The sequence below is a fragment of the Tamandua tetradactyla genome, chromosome X, assembly GCF_023851605.1.
Source record: "Tamandua tetradactyla isolate mTamTet1 chromosome X, mTamTet1.pri, whole genome shotgun sequence".
In the NCBI taxonomy this organism is placed as follows: domain Eukaryota; kingdom Metazoa; phylum Chordata; class Mammalia; order Pilosa; family Myrmecophagidae; genus Tamandua; species Tamandua tetradactyla.
Genome location: NC_135353.1, coordinates 142,634,253 through 142,660,801, shown reverse-complemented (window position 1 = coordinate 142,660,801; position 26,549 = coordinate 142,634,253). Strand labels below are relative to the sequence as shown.

Here is a 26,549-nt window from a genome sequence, read left to right as displayed (position 1 = left end):
ATTTTAACCAAAGATACAAACAAAACTCAAGTGCTATTAAAGTCCAATATAATAGGGAGAAATAAAAGTTGTATGTGACCTATATAGATAATGAAATATTAATATTGTAAGGATTGTCAATATGGGGTATACTGGGGAGTTATGTTCTTTTCCTCTTTGTTACTGGGGAGTACTTCATCATAATGAGGTTTGGGGGGCTTGTAAAAGGGAATTTTTCCTTTTTTTGAGACCTTGTTTATGTGAAAAGAGAATGATGATTTGGAAGCAAAGAGTTTAGGGATGGATGGTCTTCCACTGGGAATGGAAAGCCCCTTGTGGATTTTGCAGATCTGTGTCTCTAACATTCAGTCACATTTCAAAGAAATATACCGGAAACAGCATTTACATAAGGGTAGATTTCTTAAATGAAATCATATTTAAGTTGAACTTTGAAGATCCTTTACAAACTAATTTTTCATAACAGTCCATCTTTCCATAATGAAGATAACTTATTTTCAAGCTCTGTTTGTTCAGCCCACCGTTGCTTGCATTTAAATCAAGACCTTGTTTTAGCAAATCAACAAATAATGAACATGCTTAAGAATCAGCTCAGGTCTGACATGGAAATGACTGGGGAGCTTGTATCTTAAACATACACGTCCTTTCCTTTGGTCTAGGCCACTTGGGTTTTCATCTACGATCAGAACCCTGCATTTATTCCTCACAGGTGTCAACCATTAAGAGAAAATCATATCCTAGATGGATGTGAGGCTGCATACCATTATTAGAAAGGTAGGCTAAGAACCTGGGGTAGACAAAAAGCCTCTGATTTGGTGAGTCTCATGGTAAGGTGCCATAGGAAGCCTCTTTGAAATAGTAAGTACAGGGGATGCATGCTGGCAGATTCAGGTCCCAAGGTGAAAAGGAAGAATTAACATGTACACAGATGTGTGAGCCTGTATAAAATATTTGCTCAAGTTTATGCCTTTAAAAAAGAAAAGGGGAAACTCAGTACTTTTAGTTCCTTTTTTCTGTGTATTTTAAAGTACCATTGTCTAGTGAGGATGGAATGACTGAAACATCGCCAGAAAGAGCAGGATCCTGACAACTGCAGGGGCAATGCTAGCTCTCTGTTCTATTACTGATGCAAATTTTTGCCAAATTGGGAAACGTGAGGTATTTTTAAAGGCAGCAAGTCCATTTTAGTGATAGTATGCATTGCAGAATAAATCAGAACCAACAGAGATACTCATGAACATCAATATTAATATTTCTGACAGTTTAATTACATTAGACTGGAGCTCTAGGAACTCAATTGTACTGTGTTAAAATTCAGGTACAGTTCAGTGAAGTGACTGGCATTCCTCTCCCTGAATTATTTCCAGGATCAAATTATAAAGTATAAACCTAATGATGTCAGCCAAGTTCATACTGTCAGATAAACTATCATTTGTGAGTCTCAACTATGAATGTCCCAGTACAAATGTAGAATTGGCTTATTTGTGTGAATGCAGAACTTTTCTGGCCATGATAAATGTATCCATTCAAGCATATTTTGAGCACTTACTACATCCTCAGTATTATATAGGCAAGTGAAGTATAATTTGTTTTCTTCTTTTCTCGATTTTCAAAAGCTTTAGGTAAAAAATTCCTTTTAGCTAATATAGTTTTAAAAATGAAAATCACCAGAGCCTGCCCATGTCAAAAAAAAAAAAATCAAAGTCAGACTTACTTGCATGTATGTATGAGAAGGGAGTAAAACCATTGAAAAATACTTAATGCCTTATTTTCTGTCAGATTATACCAGAAAAGTTCAAACAGCTAAATGATACCTGAAATTAAAATAATGCCATTGTACTATCCAATACTGCATCAGTATTTTTAAATGTCTTTAAAAATCATAAAAATTCTAAAACAATAAGAATAGTTTATTTATTCAAATGTTTATCAAAAGCTAACTATATATTCCCAGTCCATGCACTTTCCAAAACACAAACAAACAAAATTCAACAAATGGTGCTGCAATAATGGGATATTCACATGGAAAAATAATGAAATGTCATCCTACCATACAGCATACCAAAAAAAAAAAAAAGCTAAGTATATGCCAGGCACTACTCTAGGTGCTGGGGTTATAGCACTAAATAACCAAAAAGGCCTATCTTCATGGAACTCACATTCTAGGGCAGTACACAGGCTAAACAAATAAGTAATTTCTGTCGTTATGTCAGACAGTGATAAATGCTCTGAGAAGAACAGCAAGTACGAAGACCCCGGGAAGAGAGGATGATTGACTTGTTCAAAGAACAGCAAGAAGACCAGTGTAGACAAAGTAGAGTGAGCAAGGTGTGTGTGTGTGTGGGGGGGTGCACTTCCTTGCCCCTGATCACGTGACTTGCTTTGACCAATGGGATGTGAGCAGATATGCCGTGAGTAGAGGCTTGCGATGTCCTTGAGTGGTTGGGCTTGCCCTCTTGTGCTTCAGCACCATAAGAAGCACGTGGCCCAGCTTGGTCTCCTGGTCTAAGGAGGATGAGAGACGTGTGGAGCAGACAGAAACCCAACTGTCAACCTGGAGTCGAGCCTAGCTGAGCAGCAGCAAAACTCCAGTCGACTAACAGAGATGAATGAGATGCAACTTCAAAATTTTGCAGTTATTTGTTATACAGCAGTAGATGACTGATACATTCAATTTTAAGGCACCAAACCAGCAACATATGAATATTTCAGTTATCTAATCAGACACTGATATGCAGCTACTATGTAACAAGATGTTCCTGACTCAAAATGCTTCTGACAGTGACCTCAAGCCCCCTTACCCCCACCCCCCCAAAAAATCACTTTTTGTTTCTTCAACAAAGAAATATTGAGTTCTAACTGTGTACATTAAGAACTTAGCCAGCCCTCATCCCAACTTCACTGATTCATTGCCTGCTCAAATATCGCTACTCCTCGATCTTGGGGCTTGCTCTTATGAAACTTATTCCTGCAAAACAGAAGCTAAGCCTACTTATAATTATGCCTAAGAGCCACCCCCAGAGGACCTCTTTTGTTGCTTAGATGTTGCCTCTCTCAGCCAATTCTGCAAAGAAACTCGCTACCCTCCTCCCCCTATGTGAGATATGACTACCAGGGGTGTAAATGTCCCTGGCAATGCGGGACATTAACTTCCGGGGATGAGCCTGGCCCTACCATCATGGGATTCAAAATGCCTTTTTGACCAAAAGGAGGAAAAGAAATGGAACAAGATAAAGTTTCAATGCCTAAGAGATTTCAAATAGAGTTGAGAGGTCATTCTGGAGGTTATTCTTATGCATATATATATATATAGTTTCCTAGTATATCAGAAGAGCTAGAAGGAAATACCTGAAACTATGGCACTTTCATCCCCCAGTAGACTCGATTCTTGATGATGATTGTATATTATATAGCTTTTATCATATGGCCATATGGTTGTGAAAATCTTGTGACGGATTCTCTCTTGAATCAGTGGTTGGGCAGATGAGTAATAAAGACAAAGTAATAATTGGGGAATGAGGGGTATGGGATGTTTTGGGTGTTCTTTTTAGTATTATTATCTTCTGGAGTAATGTTCTAAAACTGATTACGGTGAATGCACAACTATATGATGATATTGTCAGCCACTGATTGTATATTTTGGATGGATCATATAGTGGGCAACTATATCTCAGTAAAACTGCATTAAAAATATTGCTACTGGTTGAGGGGTTTCAAACTTAGTTAATGGCAATTCTTTAGCAGTAACACTTCTGCTCCAAGGTGATTTCCCCCCAAAAAATACACCTACAAATCATTTTTGTATTATTAGCTATAGTCTTCTTGGCTTATTTGAAGTTGATCCAAAGAAATGACTTTCAAACATTTTAAAAATGAATGTTTCACATCCTAGAGTATATTAAGCAGATAATCAAAAGTATTCACAAAGTCCCCCAAGGGAGCGGAGAAAGACTATGGAACTATTAAACCTTACCATCAGGGAAGCCACTGATACTGTGTCAAACTTTAGGGACACCCCAGTCAATAGGCCATGGCCTTGATCAGGAGGCTTATTCTTCTGAAGCTTACGTAGGTAGCAGAGAAACTACCTACATAAGGAGGTGGAGCTTAATCTTCTCTTCTGCATTGGTATGAGTGAGACTTAATAACTTGCTTCTAAACAGTGGAGTACAGACCCTACCCCCTATGTGGGTCATGAATATCCAGGGGTGAAAGGTTCCCTGGCGATGTGGGAGAGGACTCCCAGGGATGAGTCCAGACCCGGCACGGTGGGATCCACAATTCCATCCTGACCAAAATGGGGAAGAGAAGTATAAGTAATAAAGTATCAGTGGCAGAGAGAGTTCAGATAGAGTCGAGAGGCTACTCTGCAGGTTGCTCTTACACAAGCTTCAGGTAGACCTTGCTATCTATCATTACCTGCCAACCCCCAACCAGGACCATCCCAGCCAATCCTAAAGAACACCTAGGGCCATATATAAGATTCCACAAGTGTTCCAGGCGCTAGAGTAACTTTCTAGAAACCTACAACCTCCAGATGGGTCCCTGGTCCAGATGAGTCCTGAAACCTAGCCCAGCCTCTCCAGCACATCAGATAGTTCCATCTCCCTACCCCATTTTAGTGACGGCCCCTTCCAATCAAAAATTTAGAATTGCTATAGCCCAAACAACCCCAACGAGAGGTATGGAAAGATCAAAGGTGATGGTGGAGTTATACAGAGATGATAGGACTTAACAAATGAAGATGAATGCTGAATCATTAAATTGATACCTCTTTTAGTCTCCAGTATTTTAGAGCAGCTAGAAGTAAAAACCTAAAATTGTGGAATTGTAACCCATGTCAAAGTCTGAAATATGTTCTACAACGAATTGTGGTGCTGTGCTTGGAAATGTATAGCTTTTTTGTATATATGTTATTGTTCACAAAAAAAGTCGATTGTGATGATTTAAGCCCTCTAGCCTCCTATATTCTGGAGCAGCTAGAAGGAAAAATATGAGAGGATTGTTTGGTAGCCCATGACAAACTCTGGGATCTATCCTGTACCACTTTTTGAAGAGTGCTTTGAAAACTATTCCTTTTTTATTTCTTTGCTTTGTATATATGTTATACTATACAATAAAAAAAGTTAAAATAAACGAATGAATGTTTCAAAATAAAGAAAGACACAGCCAAAGTTAGACAGTACCCTGGTATCATATAATATGATACACACTGATGAGGTAAAGAAAAAATGAGTGGGATGACTCAGTTTAATTGGAGAAAAGAGAACTAGAATGGTTTGTCATGGACAAGATAATCCTTCAAGTCTACTGAAATACACGATGGTTTCAGTCTCTCTTGAAAGGATAATATTCCTCTGACATATACTTCCCTTCTCTCAATTCAAATGCTGATAGTGGTTTTACCTGCTCTTAAAAGTGATTTTCACCAAATCTTTGCAACATATGTAGAATAAACACAAGTATCCTGAGTCCTGTGCTTTGCCTGCACCTAATAGCGTCTCTTAAAAAAAGGAGCTGTGTATGAGGATATTATTTTCTCTTGACAAGGGAGTTATGTGTGAGCAAATAAGCCCACTATTAGTTTCCTTTGCATCCCTAATCTATTATGTTTTCAACCAATTTGCCACTTGATGTCTTAAGTTTTTCCTCCCTTTTTTGCAGTTTTTCAGAAGAAAAAATAGAACGCTTTGTCCAGGACTTGACATTTAGCTTCAATTACACTTTCTACTTTATGTACATAGGTAAATATGAAGATGTTTTCATATTTACATGCAAATGCTGCATATAAGTTCTTAATATATTATGGTGTACAGCAATGGTGATAATTATTAGCAACAGTCTTTGAATGGGTGAAGGTATCGGAATTAGTAGCTAAATGTATCAAGTGTGTGGACGGTTCCATATGCACAAAAGCACGCATCGTACTTGATTTCCCAAAGATTCTGTTGCATGGAGGGTATTCTATTGGGGAAAAAAATGGGGAAAAAAAGCAAAACTTAGTCCCTGCCCTTAAGAAGCTTAATTTCTTGGGAGAAGAAAGAAACACTAATAACTAATTATAAAAATGGAAAGCTATAATACATGATTAAGGCTTTGGAAGACTCATTAATTCCATATTTAGGGTGCAGGTAGGACAGTCACATAAGGGTGCATGGAGAGAACGGCAGTTTAGCAGAGCCTTGAAAAAACAGAGCAAGCCAGACAGAGAAGAGGGAAAGGAAAGGATGGCATATTTCAGGATATGCCAGTGTCGTGCTCTAGGCCACAGAGGACTGACGGCACAGAGCAGTGAAACAGCAAGCAGTACAGTGTGGGTGAGCAGAGGGATCTTGTTTGAAGGCAGGAAGAAATTGTGTTGGAGAGGAAGGTAGGCTTTCGCTTCCATGTTCAGGAGTTTGGACTTTATTCTGAAGACAAAGAGGGGCCGTTAACAGTGCTTAAGGAGGGAAATAATATGATAAAATCTGCATGATAGGAAAGTAACTGGAAACATGTGGAAGATGGCTTGGAAAGAGAACAAAGGCAGAGAAACTAAATAGAGTATTTGTATGGTCTTTTCAGGTAGTATATGAGGAGGAATTAAATTTAGGCAGAAGCAGCTGAATGGAAGGGTTCTGCTCTTACAAGAAGCAAGGCAGACTGACCTTGGTGATTAGATGGGTGGGCGCGGGGGCAGGGCATGGCTACGGAACATAAGGTCAAGGAAAAAAGTGTGGCAAATGGCTGTCCCTCTATTGACTGCAAAATTGGAAGAGATTTTTTGGAGGTTGATCATGACTTCAGACCGGCATATATTTCTACCAGGCGTAAGGGTTACGTGCTTGAATTCAGGAGCGAGTTTCTGGGCTGGAGCTCTTGACTCAGGGTTACTAACACAGCAGAAGCCAAGGGACCGAAGAAGTTAAGAAAACAGAAGGGAGAGTTAGGACAAAGAATAGTGAAGGTGATGGAGAGGGAATCTTGAGGAAAGCCTTGATGGGAGGCACGGAGTATGATCCAACATCACCTATGTGGTAATCATGCCCAAAATAGTTAACCTGAATCTAAATCCAGACTGAGGAACATTCTATAAAACAACTGGCCTGACCGCTTTTAAAATGTCAGTATCATGAAAAGAAAAAAAAGAAAAAAGAAAAAAAAAAAAAAAACGCCTTGGGAAACGTTCTAAATAAATCTCACCATTGGAAGAACTGGGGAAATCTGAATTTAAATGACATATATAGATAAGACTATTGTATCAATGTTAATTTTCCGAGCATGATAGCTGTACTGTGGTTATGTAGAAAGATATCTTTGACCTTAGAAGTTACATATTGAAGTGCTTGGGGGTAAGGTTTCATTATGTCTGAAACACATAACCATTAAACATTAAATGGGTCAGAGAAACAAAAAAAACAAGCATATCAACAAACTGTACCCAAACACACATAAACATGAATAAGTACATAGAACAAAGTATATACAGTATAGGTAGATATTAAAATATAGCTGTAAATGAACAGATGTTAATATAAATAAATATATGCAATATATTTAAAATACATAAATATGAGTGCACATGTGGCAAAATGTTGCAATTTTCACATAAATTTGAAATTCTCACTAAGGCGCTAGGGAACATTTGAACATGTGAACATTTTTTAAACACAAGATAAAAAATGCTTTAAAAAAAAGAGCCATCAGGTAGAAGGTGAGGAGTTAAAAGCTTAGCAGTTGTTAGGAAGTCTAGTCTGTTGGGTGGGTAGCTCATGAAAAGCAAGAGAAAACAATCTTTGTTGATTTCCATTTTTTTTGTTAGTTTATTGTTTGTCTCCTTCAGTAGAATGTAAGTTCCATGAGGACATCATTCCTATAAAAGTAAGTACAGAATGCACATATGGTACACAGAGACTTAGCGGTGATAAGTGTTTTGTGGTTTGAGGAAGCACTAGGATTCTTTAGTACAACAACCTGTGTTTCACTTTTTTGGAAAGAAAAAAAAAGGCAATGGGGTTCTATATTTAAGGAAAGCACATCCCTGTCTAGAATATAGTTCAGCCAATCCCAGCATTATCACATCTCAAACCTTCAGAGCATGGAGCACACTCGTTGAATTTACTTAAACTCCTGTGTGCATCCTTTCAGGAGATGGTGGGTTTTACTTCTTAAATGATAGCTTATGCAGTTGGGGAAAGAAAAAAAACAACCCTTAAGTTCAGTCTTTCCTTTCAGAGAAGAAACCTAACAACACAGCCTGCCCATTTTGTACTGAGATGTTATTGCTTAGCTTAACTCAGCCACTGGAGTACAGCACTTCTAATCCTTCTATCAGCTCTACCATGACCTTCTCAGCTTCACAAATCGTCAGGTCCACAGCCTGATGTGTGCTTTAATTTGGGGGCTTTAGTGGACACGCTGCCTCTTCACCAGTGTTGACAGGCCTGAAGTTTCTGGGCAACCCAGGCCTGTGAAGCTCATGCTAAAATATGTGGTGTCGTTTCACATGCTTTATTTACTTCAAGTAAAGGAAACTCCTGAAGTAGGAAATAACAGAGGCACTAAAGTGCAGTTGTTTTCAGAAGTTACAGACATTCTAAGGCATATAATGTTTTTTTCCCTACACTGTGCTATCATTTACAATCACAACAGCCCATTAGCTATATTCAGATCTCATGTGGAAAAAAAGTATCTGATGCAGAGATTGCCCTAAATCACTGAAGTGTGGTAAATCCAGTTTAAACTACCTCAAACACTCTTCCTTCTCAAAAGAACTGAAACCTGGCTTTCCTACAAGAGTTGACTTCTCTGGAGGAGGATGTGCTCTTTCCTCCCCACTGCTCCGGGTTCTCGAAGTTCATCACATTTGCTTCAACCACCCTGTATCTCGCCTCAGAAATGCTCCCCTGTTGGAGCTCTTACACCCCCCAGCTGATGAGCCCATCTGCCATACCTCTGACCCCTCAGTGAGGGCCACGGACCATCTTCAGCAGCTCACTGGGAGGCTATAGCTTAGATAGAGGCATTAGTTCAAAGTGTTTTACTTTCATGGTATTTGACTTGGGGGGATTTTTTCTGACCATGGTCCCCTAATCTCCAACCGTGCGATGCACTTGACACCCTTGAACCTTCCTGTGTGTCCCGTCAATTTTGATTGATTAAGCATTTGCCTCTCATTAGTCTACTCTCATGGTGGAAATACAGGATGAAATGAATTCCTCAACATTATCACGATACCAGGCAATACGGTTTTAAGTGTGAGGGCTCTTCCTTTTGGTGTTTTTTCCTTTCTGTGAATGGTAAGGTCAAAAGAAGAACCCGTTCAGGACCTAGGAAAAGTAAGCACTGAGGGTGGGGGCTGACCCATGCTGGGCCTGGAGAGAGAAGGAGAAACGAGGGGGATGGACCAGGTATCTGTTGGCCATCATAAAAGCCCCTTTTGCCTAGCCTGGCAGGTCAGGGAAAACCAATGAGCAGATGGCTGGCACCTGTCATGGCTATTTTAAGGATGTACTCATTATCACTGTAAAGCCTTACTCCTTTTGACCTTCCTTTACCGTTTCTGCCTCACCAGCTCCAGCATCCTTAGAATCCAATCTCAGGCAGAGAAAATTGCTGGAGAATGACACCAAACCATGTTGACCATTTCTTCAAATTCCTTAGATCATCTACCTTTTACACAGGCCCTCGTTTTCTTGCAGCATCACTTATTTTTAAGATTACCTAGTTGTCTATTTTACTGAAAAGACAGAAGAAGTTCTCCAATTTCCCTTCTTTTTGGCTGAAAGTGCTTTCTCAGAAGTAGCCAATCATACATTTGCAGTAATCCAGTAGGCTGTAATTTATTTTCATTTTCATCGAGAGCACGCTTCAGCACCTAACCTTTAAACCACATTTTTTCTGGAACCGAATTCTTCTCCTGCCTCCTCCACTATCTGAGCACCTAACTGGAGGTCAGTGGAGGGCTTACCTAAGGCTCTGATCCAAGCACCTTTGCTTTTACAGTTCTCATCTTCTCACACCTTTCAGCTTTCAACTTTACGGAGCTCACTCACAAACTTGTCCAGCCTGCCCTCTTACATCCTTACAGACCTCGATCGTAACTTCTGGCTGGACATGACTCAGAAGAAGAACTCAGGAGTTCCTTGCACACAGTATGTCCAAGAAAGTATCACTGTCCGCCTTCCAACCAAATCCTCTCCCCTCATTTCCTTTCCTCACATTATCCACTTAGTCTCCAGGTCCTGGGTTCTCAAATTTCATAGAACAGTTTCACCTCCATCTCCTTCCATCCCATCACTCACATCCCTCGACCTCTGCAATAGCCTCCTTACTGGTATTTCCACCTGTAAAAGTTTTACTTTGGACCAGACACAGGTGCCAGACCAGTACCATATTAGAAATTTCTATTTAGCTATTTCTCACCTGGCATATAATTTTCAGTGGCTTCCCGGCACCTACCAAAATGAGTCGAACACTTTGGCCCGATGAATTCATGTCACTTGCAATGTGACCCCCAACCTTCCTCTGCAGCCTTTCTTAACCTCCCTGCTTGGAGCCTACAATTCTACTAACTTGGACTGTTGGTTCCTCATCAATACACCTTCACTGAAACTATGCCTTTTTAAGGTATGCTTGGTCCCCACCCCACTCTCAGAATCCTTCACAGGTATCAAGTGGTCACAAACCCCTTCCCCGGTTTCCAAAATGAATGCCTTGTTCTGAATTACTGAATGGCCGACTGTGTGAGAGCTAGGACTACGATTACCTTTGTATTCCCAAAGACAGTTATGCCTTGTCCAGAAACAGGATTAGATAATTTTGCTGATGATGTGATCTTCTTAGCAAACATTTCAGCATTTCCAGATCCTAACAGACATCAGAATTCAGGAGTAGCTAACACACTTACCCATGGATTCTGAAGTTTGACTGCCAACCACACGGAGCAGCATAGGCTGGCTGCTGTCTGACCTCTGCAGAGAGGTAGAAGGAGAGGACACCGTGGTACCATTCACCTTGGCCTCTGCCTGGGGCTAAGACAGCCAAAGAAAGCAGAATTATTTTTCCATACTAAACAAACATATAAATATGAAAACATTATAGATACACATGACCCTCAGAAATTTTGACTTCTCCTACTTGGAAATCTCCCAAAGATTGCTGAATTTGGAAAACTCCATGGGTGATAAGATCCATGGATGGTGTCTTTGCATGTGAATTATGTGCCATCCTGCAATAAGTTGGGGGAAAAAATGAGAGCGACAGAGGAACAATCATCGATATAACATGAGTGATATATCAATCATTGGACTGAGAATGGTGACTACACAAATGCAATGGAGAATTCATATTTTTATGGAGTTTTAAGACAGAGATAGTTTAAAAAGAACAATTCTCAGTAAGCAGGGACCATGTCCAGATAGGGTCCACAAAAACATGACATCTTGCTAGGTTTTCAGAGAGGCTTAAAAAAAATGTTTTAGGGGTTGGAAGAAGAGAAAAAAGCCCAAAGATATACTAGAAAATAAAACTAATTACAAAGAAGAACATTCTATTTAAAGATGTCAAATTTTCACTTATGGAGAATGAGCGGAAACCTTTTGGCATTTTTTTTTCCCGAGACGCATTTTAAATTGGTCAACAAAAACCATGTGTGTAGGAAACAGTCTTACTCTGCTAGTTTTGGGCCATTATTATATGGAATAAATATAAAAAGACACACTAGTTTTCCTCTTCTTTTTCTAGCCCTTGATACCTAGCATTTTGCTAAGCAGATACCAAGCACTTCACAAAGCAATGCTGGCTGCACTCATAAAAAGGGCTGTAGGTTGAATTCTTTTTTTTTAGTTTTATGTAAGAGGGGAAATGAATATTTGTAAATATCCCACGCTAGGGAGATGTGGGCCTCACTTGCTCCAGCAGCTGCCTTAGCCTATGCAGCTGTGACTCCAGTTGTTTGTTGTGGTCCTCCAGGATTTGCATCCTGGCTTCCAGGCGCCCTTTGTGTTGACGCAGTAGCTTGGCCTCAGCAATGAGCTCAGCATCCCGGGGGCTCTGAGGAGAGGTGGGCATCATTTCAGGAGGGGACGGCAGTGGGGACAGGCCTTTATGTTCATGCTGCTGCTTCAGACGATCATATTCTGCTTGCAGATTCCTGTAGGCATTAAAAAAGGAAAAAAAAGAAAAGGAAAAAAAACAAAAGAAACTTGAATAATATCACCAGATTTCATATAACGTGGCAAACAGATGCATCTGACCGCCACCAAACACAACAGCAAGCGAGGCACTCGATGTGTGGTTTTTACGATGACAGTCTTACCAATGATAAGAGAACAAAATAAAATTTGAAGCTATTGCCTGGCGTATGAGGGGAGAGACTTCTCACATTTTTATGTTACACTAAAAGCCTCAGGAGTGCTCTGTTCAGAGAAGTAACAGCAAAGAATTTCATCATTTTGTAAATGGTTCTTTATAACATCATGAAATTAAAATTTGTACACCTCTAGCAACATTCTGGTTTGCTTCAGGAAATTATCTATTTTCAACAGAAACGTATATATTAATGTAGTAAGAATATACCCATGCACCCCCACCATCCAGCTTCGATAAATTTAGCATTTGCTCTATTTTCTTCAAAATTTTTTCGAAGAAAAAAATTGATGACAGCTAAAGGTGACGTCTCCCCACGTACCCAATCCAAGACCATTTCATCCTCTCCTCACCAATGCCCCCTAGAAGATAATGCCATACGGAATTCCATGCCCATCATTACCATGAATTCCTTCACAGAATAGGTTGAAGTTAAAGATGCTGAAATCATTTTGCATATTCAAAAAATATTTATTTTTACGAACTGTAGGTTGAAGGATTTTCTTTTTGCCTTCGACACTGTTTTGCAGATTTACCCATGTCAGTACAGAATAGTTCATGACTTTAACTGCCGGAAGGAAGAGTTCTGTTGCCTGAAATGACATTCTCCTGTTAATGAACGTTTCGGGTGCTTCCAACTTGTCATTACTATAAACGACGGCACATTGTATCTCCTTAGACCTGTCTTCTTGGATACCTACTTCAAGAGATTCTCTACAGATCATATCTAAATGTGAAATCCTCAACATCGCCGTATGATTACCACATCGCTCTTCTACGTAGTTTTGCCAATGTATTCATTTCACCACATTCTCATTAAAGACTTGGTGTTATCACACATTGAGCTTTGGCCTAATCTGATGGGTGTATTTTAATTTGCATGACTACTGTGAGGTTGAACTTCTTTCAGGTTCACTGGCTTTTCAAGTTTCCTTTGCCCATTTCACCCTGGAGTGTCTTTTTCTCATTCAAATTCTGGATCTATTTGGAACACCTATCCATTGTCAGTTACGAGCACAGCAAATATAATCTTCTACCCTTGTCTTAGAGTAGCTTACCTTTAATTTTCTTCATGGTGTCCTGGTGAGCAAAAGTTTTACATTTCAATATAGTCTTCCATGTGTTCTGGTTTTCTATGTCACGTTTAATAAAATCTCCCTTACGTCTACATTTGAATTAGTTTAAATTTTTTCTTTTTCACATTCAGGACTTGAATCCATCCAGAATCTATTTTTGTGCGAGGTGTGAAGACAGGATCTAATTTTACTTTCCGTCCATAGGTTAACCCAGGATCATTCATTGACTGGTCTGTGTTTCCCCCCCTTGTTGGTACTGGTAACTCTGCAATACAGCAAGCTTCCATAAAGGCACAGGTGTACTACTGAGCTCCCTAACCTTTTCTGTTGGTCTGTTTGTATAGCTCTGTGCCCACCCCACACTATAAACTGATGTCTGGTAGGTCCTCCTACCCCCACTTTGCTTTTTCTTAAAACTGTCTTGGCTATTCTGAGCCCTTAGCTCAGAATGATGTCAGTGGCGAATCTTCATATTTGGTGAAAACATGCTGAATTTGGGGGTTTGAATTATACTGGACTTGCAGATTCAAGTGGGAGGAAGAGACTTCATGTTAATGAGTCTCTCCATCCAGGAATGTTGTCAAGTTCTTCCTTTATTCTGGCCTTCTTTTATGTACATCGGTAATGTTTTTTGTAATTTACTGTGTATTTTTCCCCTAGATTTTCACAGGTTGCATGCTTAAGTCATTCATTTCCGATCCTTATGGTTTTTAAAGAAATAAATTTCCTTCTGGGCATGTTTTAACTATATCTCCAAAATTTTTAGAATACATCACTTGATTTAATTCAATTCAGTTGCTTACACTTTGAAATTCCTATTATGATTTTTTATTTAACCGGTGAGTCATTTAGGAGGGCATTTTTTGTATTTCCAAAATGTTTTCACCGTTTTAGTCCATTTCTAATTTAGTTGCATTTTATTCAGAGAACACCTGTATGCTCAGTAGATCCTCTGACATTTAACGGTCCTCCTTTTGTAACCTCGTTCTACTTACTTCCTATAAATGTTCAATGAGTACTTACAAAATGTGATTGTTTTTTCCCATGTGAAAGTTAGTTTTGTTGTTCAAATTGTTTGTACCCGTACTAATTTTTTGACTCCTTGCAGCTATCAATTTTGGGTTGAGGGAGTTTTCAAATATAACTACAAATTTGGTAGTTTCTCCTTTTAATTGTGGCATACTTTGGTTTATATCTTTTGGGGCCATGTAGTTAAATACATACAAGATCTTGATTATCCTTGGATTGTTTCCTTTATCATTATGTAGTATACCTTTTTGTTCCTAATGTTTATTGACATGGATTTTATTTTGTGGAAATATCTCTGTGGTTATTTCACTTTCTTTTGGCTGTATTTTACTGGTGTCAAAAGAAATTGCAACACTATTAGAACATGCAAAGACCTCAAATGGTTTAGGATTTGCTGGGCCTACAAATCCAATCTCGGACACCTTAGCACTCTTGATGTCTTTCTTCCAGTTACAATAAATGGCAAAATAAGAAAACGCATTGCTGCTGTTCACAGACTATATTTCAGGAGGTTGGAACATTTCCTACCCACAAGTGTGAAGATATATGTATGAGAAAAGACATAAGAGCCAAGTGGTGAATAGACAAGCAGAGTTTTCCCGTTGTCCAGTGTGAGAACGTAAGAAAATCTCATTACTAGACTCCCTATTAGGGAAAGAGCATCTGTTATAGCCAACCTGGGATGAACTTTGTGCAGGGGGACAGCACGTCTTCCAGAATGCTCAGTTTTGGGCCACGGTGGCTCAGCAGGCAAGAATGCTTACCTGCCATGCCAGAGGACCCGGGTTCGTTTCCCGGTGCCTGCCCATGTAACAAAAAAAAAAAAAAAAAAAAAAAAAAGAATGCTCAGTTTTATAATGCTGTATCTTCCCATTGAGGGAGAAGTAAGATACAATCTACTCTTGTTTTTTTAGTTCTACCTTGTACCTAACTTCACAGGCTTTCTAGGAATTTGTTTAATGTCATTCAGATACCTTGGCTCTTTTTTATCTAAAGCAATGGAATCTCTTAACTGTACTGACTGAAAACCTACTTGCTACCAATCTTCAAGGAAAGTTATATGTACAGTTTGTCTCATAGAAACCTGCTTTGACAAAGCAGTAATCAGGAGAGATTTATCAAGATAACTCGACCCTCAGCCAGACTCTGCACTCCAGTCCTCCGGATGTGAACCAGCTTATATAGTTGTGCACATTAATTTGCTCCAATCTGTGACCACTTAACTGGCAATCAGTTAAATGTTTCTGTGAACTTGAAGGGGCAGCCAGTATTCACAGGGCTTTGTGTGATAGGGAGTAACTTCTATTTTTCCTTCCCTTGTAGTAGCTATTCACTAAAAAATAACCACCTTCATTGAAATATTCCAATGAAAACCCCTAGTTATGTAGGACTCCTTTGCAATTTATTCCTGCTGTCAGATTGGGCCATTCACGATGTTCCATTTGAAAATAGTTTTTTGACATGGATTTCAGGATCATGCGACATACTTTTCACAAAGGTACTGATAGGATGTTAGCTCTTCCAGAGAGGTCGCCCTTTACACCTCAGTCCTCTGGGTCTGGCTGTCCACTGAGCGCTTTTCCGAGTGAGTTAGAAGTGCTTTGGTTCAGGTGGCATGGTTCATTATATATGACACGTTAAACGCCTCTGTTCTTACGTTTTCCAGAGAAAAAACAGATAAGGTTCGTTTTGATCAACCAGAGCGTCTCAAAGCTGAGCTGTGAAGAATACCAAGTGCTCTCTGTGTAGGGCTCTTTTGCCTTGTCAGATGTTTGAAATTTCTCTCGGGAGACCATTTCTTTATTTTAGAGATGAACGTCCTTCTTCAATTCTGGAAGATTTTCAGCTATTACAGCTTCAAATATTGCTTCATTTCCGTTCGCCCCATTTTATTCTGAAACCCCTACTAGGTGAGTTTTAGAACTTGTGGTCAATTCTCCATCTCTCTTAATTTCTCGTTTATACTTCTTATGTTTTTCTGTTGGTACTGTGTATAGTAACGTCCTCAGCAGGATCTTCTAATGGCTCTTATCTTCTCTGACTGGGTCCAGTCTAGATGCTATCCTATCTATTGAGTTGTGGCTCTTCAATGACTACAGTTTTTATTTCCAAAGATGTCATTCTGAGCTCCATCTGTTCTGCATCCATTCGTTTCTATTCCTTAGTTTCTTATTATTTGAATGAACATTATACCCTTATTTATTGTCTTTGAGTATCGTAAACATACTTATAGTCTTTGTTGTACTGTTCTGTCATTTTATTTTCACCTGGACTTAATTCACCTTTCGATTAACTTTTCGGGGGAGACTATCTCAGTTCTTTGAGTTTTACATTTTGGTTTAAAGACACATTTTGAAAGGGACCATTTGTGGATTTGTGTTTTCTGTTATATATTTTTTGCACGTTTTCCTTTCTGCTTTCCTCTCCTTCTGAACTCACCTTTCTCTATCGAGTGGTTTTGGGGCTGTTCATACCCAGCACTCCGGGGCCTCTGGTCCAGTGCCATCAGTTATATTGACAGTGCTGGCTCTGCCTCAGTCGGTGTAGGGGCTACAAACAAACTCACCACCAGGCAGCAGGCAAGTTGATTCGGCTCTAAAAGTTTCGGGCCTGTGATGCTCCTCTTCCCACCGGCACCCACTGCCTCTTCCCCAGGCCCTACCCCTTAGGTCCGGGGCTGCATATGAGCCGTGGCCACCTGCAGCCGTCGAAATAAATTTTCCTTTCAAGTCTAAGTGTGCATGCGTATGTCTCTCCCCACTGGGGTTTTTGTAGGGCACGATTTCAAATAGTGAGCCTGGCTCTGGGCCCCCACTGTGTGAGGAGAATTTTAATTCCTGCTATTAGAAGAAGGAGCTGAGAGCCCACAGAGCTGGTCCACTTGCTTTAAAGGCCAGCTATGTCTCTTTCATTTTGTCACTCCAAATATTATCTCCCACTGGATAAATGGTAAGAGCAGAGGAAGAGCCTTAAAGCAAGAGCTAATGCTGTCTTAATCACGCACCTACCAAGACATGTTGATTTTAGAGATGTACAGTTAAGGTTCCCTCAGTACTAATCCCAACCTAAATTCACTAGACCAGGATTAAGTGAGTCAAACAAAGTACCTCTCTCCTGAGCAAATACGTGACCCACATAATCCTCCTCCTAAGGCTCAATAACCAGCTTGATTGTGAGGGACTGCTATTTCTCCTTGATGCGCTGAGGCGGGACAACCTGTCACGCTGAAGGTTCTAAAAGCCAGAAATGCCTCAAAAGGGTTTTCTTGGCCAGCACCCAAATAAAATAGAGTGCTTTTTCTAAATTGGAGTCTAACTTCTCTTTTAAGGTATTTATCATAAATGTTCATGAGGATTATCAAGAAGAATTGTTGCTCAAGGGGTTGAATTAGAGATGACTTTCACTAAACATTTCCTAATAAATGTGGTCATGGTTAGGGAGCTGTACGAGGACAGATTTTTGTTAGGGATTGTTTGTCCTTACGCATTAAGCAATTGTCTTATATTTGAAAGACATCTTATGCCAATACGATTAAAAGTGTATCCTAATGCCAGGGTTCTGTGGCTGCAGTATCTATAAGGCATGGGGTGGCGATCATTCCCAAAAGTGATCAATGAGATACTTACCCCTCCTCCACGTGAACCGTTTTAAAACGTAACCACAAGTACACAATTTACTCATTTAACACTTGGCTGTCAATTTATATTGTTACTGGTATATATTTTCCTTTTCTTGAAGTTATACATGTACATCTCATCCCTACTGATTCTCTAATTGTTAAAATATATTCACGGAGTCATTTCAATACAGGTGAATATACGTCAGCGATCAGACGAGGACTCTGTGGAGAATCTATTTACGTTCTTGATTGTCTTGTAAATTATACTTCTCTGGTAGCTCCCTAAAGAACACTAATTCAAATTCACTGAGCATGGCTTCTGTCACCACAATTTCTTCCTGCAGCCAGTTATCCTAAGAAAAAGTCTCCTATCCATTATCAATTTTTTATTCTCCATAGAGCTTAAAAAATATCCCTTCGTTCTACAACTATGTAGATGTAGCTGATTAATTTTATGTCATCAAGTATAGAAATGTGGTTGCCCAGAAACAAATTACTTACAAAAAAATTTCCCAGACAATGAATGGACATGGACATGAGTCCAACTGGCAAGGCTTATTGCCTCCCCTCTCCCTCTAGCAAGTGGAAAGCACCATGCCTCTCTAGCAAGGATACATGAGTGGCCCTCGAGCAATCATAAGCAGCATGTGTGGTAAAGAACATTACAGCAATGTCTGGGTAATTTGTATTCCTTTACAGAGGTCAAGCAATTTCAATGTAGGAAATCTACTCTTTAAAAGGGAGCTTCTCTACTATGTGTGATTATGATATAGCGGTATATTGATATTTTGAAATAAAGAACTGAAGGTCATTTTACAGTGATCAATGTTTCCTTAAAAAATATTTTACCTTATTTTATACCAAAGCATGTATACACACAGATTCTGTGACATAAAGTGGGGACATCCACAAAGGTCTGCATCGGAAAAGCATGGGCCCAGAGAGTCAGCTTTACCCTCATATAGTATTAAAAGCAGCTAAATTATATCCACCCATCTAAATTCAGACAAAAGCAGAAAATCATATAGAACTGTGAAAGCAACTATAAATCTAGCGAATTAATAGTTCATAAAAAATGAGAAAGATAAATTCAAGCATAAGGTATGTTAAAAATTGTAAACTGCACAGAGCCTTTTCAACTATAATAAAAATGTTTAAAGCTATGCTACGAAATTTTATCCACAAAGTCAAAAATACCCCTAAACTAGATGGAAAAAGGACATTAATATGCCTTGGCACTAACAGCATTAATTAGCAAGAAGCTCACAGGGTGGGATGTAAGATTATGCATATTTTAAGCCTGCCTTAAGCAAAACAGTAAAAGGGCAGCACTGTGTCCAATCCCTTTTCCTTAACACTGTCCCCCTTTCAAGCATTCAGAGCTCTTCATTCCAACCCCATTCCTACTGAAATTTGTTCATTATAAAGGAGTTGACAAAAGTAATTTAAACCTTACTGGGATTATACACTAATGCGCCATTACTTCCAAGCATATTGGCATTTTAAACGAGATGTATGTCAGAGATAGTAAGAACGAAGCCTGTTGGGCCGGGACTAAGGTCAGTCAGGATACAGGGGGAAGGAGGACACTGCATTTTAGAACGTCACCTACTCTCTGAGACCAAAGGAAGAGAGCTTTATTTTGTCCAAAACCTGTATTTTCTGCAGCACATAATCTAACTCAACCTGTCTGGATAGATCATTTAAACCAAAACACGTGTAGACCAGAATGGGACTAGAGCTTGTAATTCTCTATACTTTAACGTAACGCCCGGCCACAGCCCAGAGTGTGTTGAGTAGATCATTAAGAGTATTGTTGGCAAAGTCCCTTTAAGGATGGGAGGAAAAATATGGAACTGTTAAGCCTTACTACCAGGGAAACCCCTGCTACTGTCTCAAACATTAGGGACTCCCAAGTCAGTATACGCCAAGCCCATTATCTTGAGGCTTGCTCTTGTGAAGCGTAATTTATGCGATGGAGAAGCTAAGCTGACCTACAGTTATGCCTAAGGGTTACTTCCAGAGTGGCCTCTCTCCCTCTCTCTCTAAACCCAACTCTGCAAGTGGGCTACCCACTACCCTCCACCCCCGGCACCACATGGGATATACATCCAGGGGTGAAACTCCCTAGTACCACGGGATCCACAATGCCTTCCTGACCAAAAGAGGGGAATGAATTGTAACAAATAAGTGTCATTGGCTAAGAGAGTTCAAATAGAGTCGAGAGGCTACTCTGGAGGCTACGCTTACGCAAGCTTCAGCTAGATATTGCTATTTATCACAGTTTGCCAGGCCCCAACCAAAACCATTCCTGCCAACCCTAAAGAACACCTGGGGCTTTATCTGAGATTCTACAAAGGTTCTATGCACTAGGATTACCTTCCATAAGCCTGCAACCTCCAGATGAGTTCCTAAGCCAGATTAAGTCCTGAAACACAGAGGGGACAATCTCTCCGGAACATCAACTAATTCCATCCCCCTATCGCATATTTAGCAACAGCCCTTTCTAATATGAGAAAGGTAGAATGGCCATAGCCCAAAGGAGAAGGTGGGGTTATAACAGAGAAGATAGGATTCCACAAATGAGTCTGACTGCTGAATCATTATATCGATATTTCTGTTGGTCTCCAGTGTCTTGGAGCAGCTAGAAAGAAAAACTTAAAACTGTGGAACTGTAAACCATACCAAAACTCTGTTTAACTGCTTGTTGTGGCATGCTCTGAAATGTATTGCTTTTGGTATATATGCTATTTTTCACAATTTAAAAATAAATAAATAAGAGATATTGGAACATGTTTAAAAGAAAAAAAAACTGCTTTGCCCCATCTGGAGAGAAGCTGAATAATATAACTGTTTTGACAACTTTCCTTTTTGGTATCTTTTGTCACCCCTGGCTGAGGATGGAATTGGTACAGGCCTTGAGAGCATGCTCTGCAATCAGAAGGGCCTTAATTCAGGACCTGACTCTGCCACTTGCTGCAGTGAGGCAGCGTACTTGAAGTACAATACCATCATGAGGAGTAATGGCCTAGGATGGCCTACGTGGAAAACTTTCTTAGAGCCATACCCAGTACATACTAAGTGTTCTATAAACGTTGACTACTACTTTTTTTTTTCTCACATGGGCAGGCACCAGGAATCGAACCCGGGTCTCCGGCATGGCAGGCGAGAGCTCTGCCTGCTAAGCCACCCTGGCCTGCCCTACTACTAGTTTTTAATTATTATCATTGTTATTTTCTTTCTTTCTCTAATCTATACGTTTTAGATTTGAGACCTTAGGTGTTCTAAAATTTCCTGTCAAAAGAAAGCACTTAGATTACCTGAAATGAAAGAAATCTACAAAGCCATACTGAACTGGGCAGGGGGAAAAAAAAGTATACATACACACACACACACACACACACACACACACACTCACACTCACATATATTGTGTTTACAAACTGATTCATCAGTCAATATTGCCTTCTTCATATATACTTGGGTTCTAGCCCCAAGCCTTATTCTAACTACCCCTAAATTGGAGAATAATCATATATCTTAAACAGACTGTATTATACTAAAGTTTACCATAGCTGAGCATCTGAGCAAAATGAAATGACTGAGTTAGTTAAGATCACTAGGGATGAGATTTCCTTAGATTTGGTGAAATCTGCTAGGCATGTGACAGAACCGCCAAATTACATCCAGAGAGTGCTGCTCTAATAAAATGTCTGGCACGACTCTACAGGGTTAATGTATCTATTCTCTGCTTAAGTCCCTGACACACTAATCTAGATCTTGCTCAAATTCCAAGAGCCAGAACCTGACAATCCTAAGTGGTTTTAGTTTTTTTTTTATCTTAAACAAATGAGATATTTTCCACAACATCCCTGATCAAAGATGAACCCATGATTGTCTATAGAACAAAACTATTTATTATTGAAAAATTAAATAACTATCTATCTATAAAATACCGGAAAAGAACTCATAAATTCTAACCACTATATCTGTAAATAAGGCAAAAACCAAACTAAAGACAAAAATGATAGAAAGCTGTGAAACCTACTCAATGGGAGAAGATATTTGGAAACCAATACCAGGTAAGGGTCTAATACCTAGAATACAACAGTACGATAAAAAGACAAACAGCCCAGTTAAAAAATGGGCAAAAGAGCTGACTAGACGTTTCTACAAAGAGGATGTACCAATGGCTAAAAAGTACATGAAAAGATGCTCAACATCATTAGCTATTATGGAAATTCAAATCAAAACCAAAATGAGAGAAGACCTCCAGGGAAGATGGTGGAGAAGGGAGTACCAGGATTCAGTCCTCTTGCCAAACAACTATTAAACAGGTAAGAACTATCTGAAGCAACTATTTTGAAACTCCAGAGGCCAGAAGAACACTGTACAGCATCCTAGGAAGAGTGGGAGGCAGATAAATTGTGGTAAAGAACTGTAAATTGCTCCCTCTCTGCATGGTGGCTACAGGCATTCATTCTCCACTCTCATTGCAGGCCGCTGTGGGGTCCAGACCCTGGCAAACTGCTGCTGAGTGCAAGGGACATAAAAACCCCTCTTCCCCAAGAACAGGGGTGTGCATGGTTTTTGAGTTGCCAATTTGGATCACTGGGTCTGGGGCTCTGAGGCCAGCCATTGTTTCAACTCTACCCTGGAGAGGGGCAGAGGTGGTAGAGACTTTTAAAAACAGGGCCTCTGTGGGGCTGCAGGAGACAGTTATCTGAAGGACCACATGTGTTGGGCAGGCTAGGAAAGCTCAGCTTTGGAAAACCACCAGAGAAGCTTGATCTCCTCCACAGGGCTCTCTGGAGCCAGTCTGTGCCCCCTTCGTGGGTCTCTGGCTCTGTTTCTGCTGGGAAAAAACAGATTGGGAAAGTCCTAGCCAGGGTGCCCCTCCTCCCAGAATTTTCCCTCCAGGTAAAAGCAGCATGAGATACTGAAAGGAGTATTAAAAACCTATAGAAGCAGACAGTTTGCAAAAAAAAGACCTGCTGCCTTCAGATACCCAGGAGAGGGAGGATTGTCCCTTGGGAAGCAAAGGGGCCAGCCAAACTCCCATAAACAGGGGAAATCCAAACCAACTAACAAGCAAAAGCTCAGGACAAGACAGAGACCCAGTAACACAGGGAAAATACTGTGCAGTGCATTCGCCTCGGGCAGACCTTCTTGACAGGAGGGCTGAAGCTCAAGAAAATCTCTGTGGACAGATGGTTACAAAATCAGGAAACAGATATCCCAGGGAGTATATCGCAGAGTAAACATTTTAAAACATTAAAATGCACAGTATGCAACAAAAGAGTACGAGTCAAACAAAGAAATGGGAAATGATGGCCATTCAAAGCAAAGGATAAAAATACAGAAAATACCAATGAAGAAAATGACACTGTGGACATACTGAACAAATGTCCTTTCAGTAGGACATGATCTTAAAATGCTGAAGAGATGAAGGAAAGTACAGAGGAAGAACTACAGGATATCAGGAATATAAAGAACGAACAATATGAGAGTCGAAGTAAAGAGGTAGAACTTTTAAGAAGGAACCCAACAGAACTACTGGAGTCGAAGACCATAAAAACTGAAATGAAAAGATGCCCAGGAGGGTTTCAAGGGCAGAATGGAGCTGGCAAAAGAAAGAATCAGTGAAATTGAAGACAGGATGCTTGAACTGAGTCAGGCTGAGGAGCAGAAAGAAAAAAGTAGTATTAAAAGTGAAAATAGCAAAAGACAGCTATGGAACACCATTAAGTCCACCATAATATGCATTATGGGAGTCCCAGAAGGAAAAGAAAGAGACAAAGGGACAGAAGGAATGGCCAAAGAAACAGTGACAGAGAACTTCCTAAACTTAGCAAAAGATGTGAATATGCACATCCAAGAAGCTCAGATAGCACCAAACAGGGTAAACACGAAGAAAACACACCCCATCATATACTGACACTGCCAAATGCAAAAGGCAAGGAGAGAGTTCTGAATGCTGCAAGAGAAAAGCAACATGTTACATTCAAGGCAGTCCCAATAATACTGAGTGCTGATTTCTAAACAGAAACCATGGAAGCAAGAAGGCAGTGGGTTGAAATACTTAGAAGTATGAAAGGGAAAAAACGACCAGTCAAGAATTTTATATCCAGTGAGATATTCTTTCAGAAATGAGGGTAAGATTAAGACATTCTCAGAGAAACAAAAGCTAAGGGAGTACATCACTACTTGAACTGCCCTAAAAGCTATGCTAAATGGAGTGCTTCGGATTGAAAGGAAAGGATGCTAGACAGGGTTTCAGTGCAACATGAAGAAATGAAGACCTGTGGTAAAAGGAACCATTTGGGTAATTATAAATGCCGTTATTATTGTACTGGATTGTTTGGTATGTAACTCCACTTCTCATTTCCTACAGGTGCTAAAATCCAAATGCACAAAGTGTAATGATAAATCTAGGTTTTTGGACATGCAGTATACAAAGATATAAGTGATAACAAGTACAAAAAACATGGTAGGGGGATATAGGGTATAGGAAAAGTATATGTGCCTACTTTTGAAGTTAAGTTGGTATCAAACCAAATGCAATTCTTATAAATTTTAACCCTATGATAATCACAAGGAAAACAGATGATAAATACATCCAGCTATAAATAAGAAGGCACCAATATGATACAACACAAGAAAGAAAATACATATAAAAGTAGGCTTTAAACACCTAGGGCAATATATAAGATTCAACAAGGTTTCCAGGCACTAGAGTGACTTTCCAGAAACATACAACCTCCAGATGGGTCCCTGGTCCAGATAAGTCCTGACACCCACCCCAGCCTCTTGAGAACATCAGATAGTTCCATCTCCCTACCCCATATTAGTGACAGACCCTTCCAATATCAAAAATTTAGAATGGCCATAGCCCAAACATCCCAAAGAGAGAGATGGAAAGATCAAAGGTGATGGTGGTGGTATACAGAGACGATAGGACTTAACAAATGAATATGAATGTTGCATCACTAAATTGACACCTCTTTTAGTCACCAGTATTTTAGAGCAGCTAGAAGTAAAAGCCTAAAATCGTGAAATTGTAACCCATGTCAAAGTCTGAAACATGTTCTACAACTAACTAACTGTGGTGCTGTGCTTTGAAATGTATAGCTTTTTTGTATGTATGTTATTGTTCACAAAAAAAGAAGGAAAACAAGTCGATTGTGATGATAAAAAAGAATTTAAGCCCTCTAGAAAACAAACAAATAAATAAATGGAACAACTAAAAAAAAAAGTAGGCTTTAACCGAATTGAGGGATTAAAAAAGGTATAAGAGGGCGGTCCACGGTGGCTCAGCACGAAAGAATGCTTGCCTGCCAAGCCCAAGGATGCGGGTTCGATTCCCAGTGCCTGCCCGTGTTAAAAAAAAAAAAAAAGTATAAGACTTACAAAACCTAAACAGAAAAATGACAGAAGAGGGACCTCTCTTATGTATAGTGACTTTAAACAGAAGTCAATTAAACTCTTCATTTAAAAGGCAGACATTGGCAGAATGAATAAAAAAGCATGACCCAACTATATGCTGTCTGCAATAGATTCAAGTTAAAGTCAAAGAAATGAATCGATTGATGGTGAAAGGATGGAAAAAATAAATATGCCATGCAAGTAGTAACCAAAAGCTGGGACAGCTATACTAATATCACATAATATTATACTACTACTACTATTGGATGATAACAGTTATGAGGGACAAAGATGGCCATTATATATTGATAAAGGGGATAATGCAACAAGAAGATGCAACAATTATAAATATATATGCACCTAACAGCAGAGCCCTAAAATATATATAACATAAATACTGACAGATTTGAAGGGAGAAATTAACGATTTTACATTAATAGTAGGAGACTATAACATACCACTCTCAACAATGGACAGAACATCTAGTCAGAAGATCAATACAGAAGTACAGGACTTTAATGATAGACTAAACCAAGTAGACCTAATGGACAGAACACTGTATAAAACACCGTACCTAGCAAAAGCAGATACCTTTTCTTCTTGAGTGCACACAGATCATTCTCTAGGATAGACCATATGTTGGGTCACAAAACAAGTGCAATAAATTCAAAAACACTGAAGTCATACAATATCTATCGTCTGGCCCCAAGGGGATGAAGCTGGAAACCAATAACAGACAAAGAAAGGGAAAGTTCAAAAATATATGGAAATTAAAAAATATATACTCTTAACAACCAATGGGTTAAAGAGGAAATCAGGAACAAAATTTGGAACTATCCCAAGGAAATGAAAATGAAAATACAACATACAAAAAGTTATGGGATGCAACAAAGGCAGTGCTAAGAGGGAAATTTATAGCTCTAAATGCTTTCATTAAAAAACAGGAAAGATTTCAAATCAGGGACCTAACCTCAAAACTGGAAGAAGTAGAACAAGAAGAACAGGAAGCTAAGTCCAAAGCAGTTGGGTGGGCCACGGTGGCTCAGCAGGCAAGAA

At 39.6% G+C, this 26,549-nt stretch overlaps 1 protein-coding gene across 14 annotated transcripts in view; it reads right to left on the bottom strand.

Moving 5' to 3' along the window:
- The window catches only part of DMD (dystrophin), a 2,428,671-nt gene that overhangs the window by 25,778 nt on the left and 2,376,344 nt on the right, over positions 1 to 26,549 (bottom strand). For all 14 annotated transcript variants that reach the window (XM_077145121.1, XM_077145123.1, XM_077145120.1 and 11 more), the window contains 2 exons: positions 11,887 to 12,130; positions 10,886 to 11,009 (listed from right to left, as the gene is read on the bottom strand). In XM_077145121.1, coding sequence (XP_077001236.1) covers positions 10,886 to 11,009; positions 11,887 to 12,130 — 368 coding nt within the window. The remainder of the gene's footprint in view (positions 1 to 10,885; positions 11,010 to 11,886; positions 12,131 to 26,549) is intronic.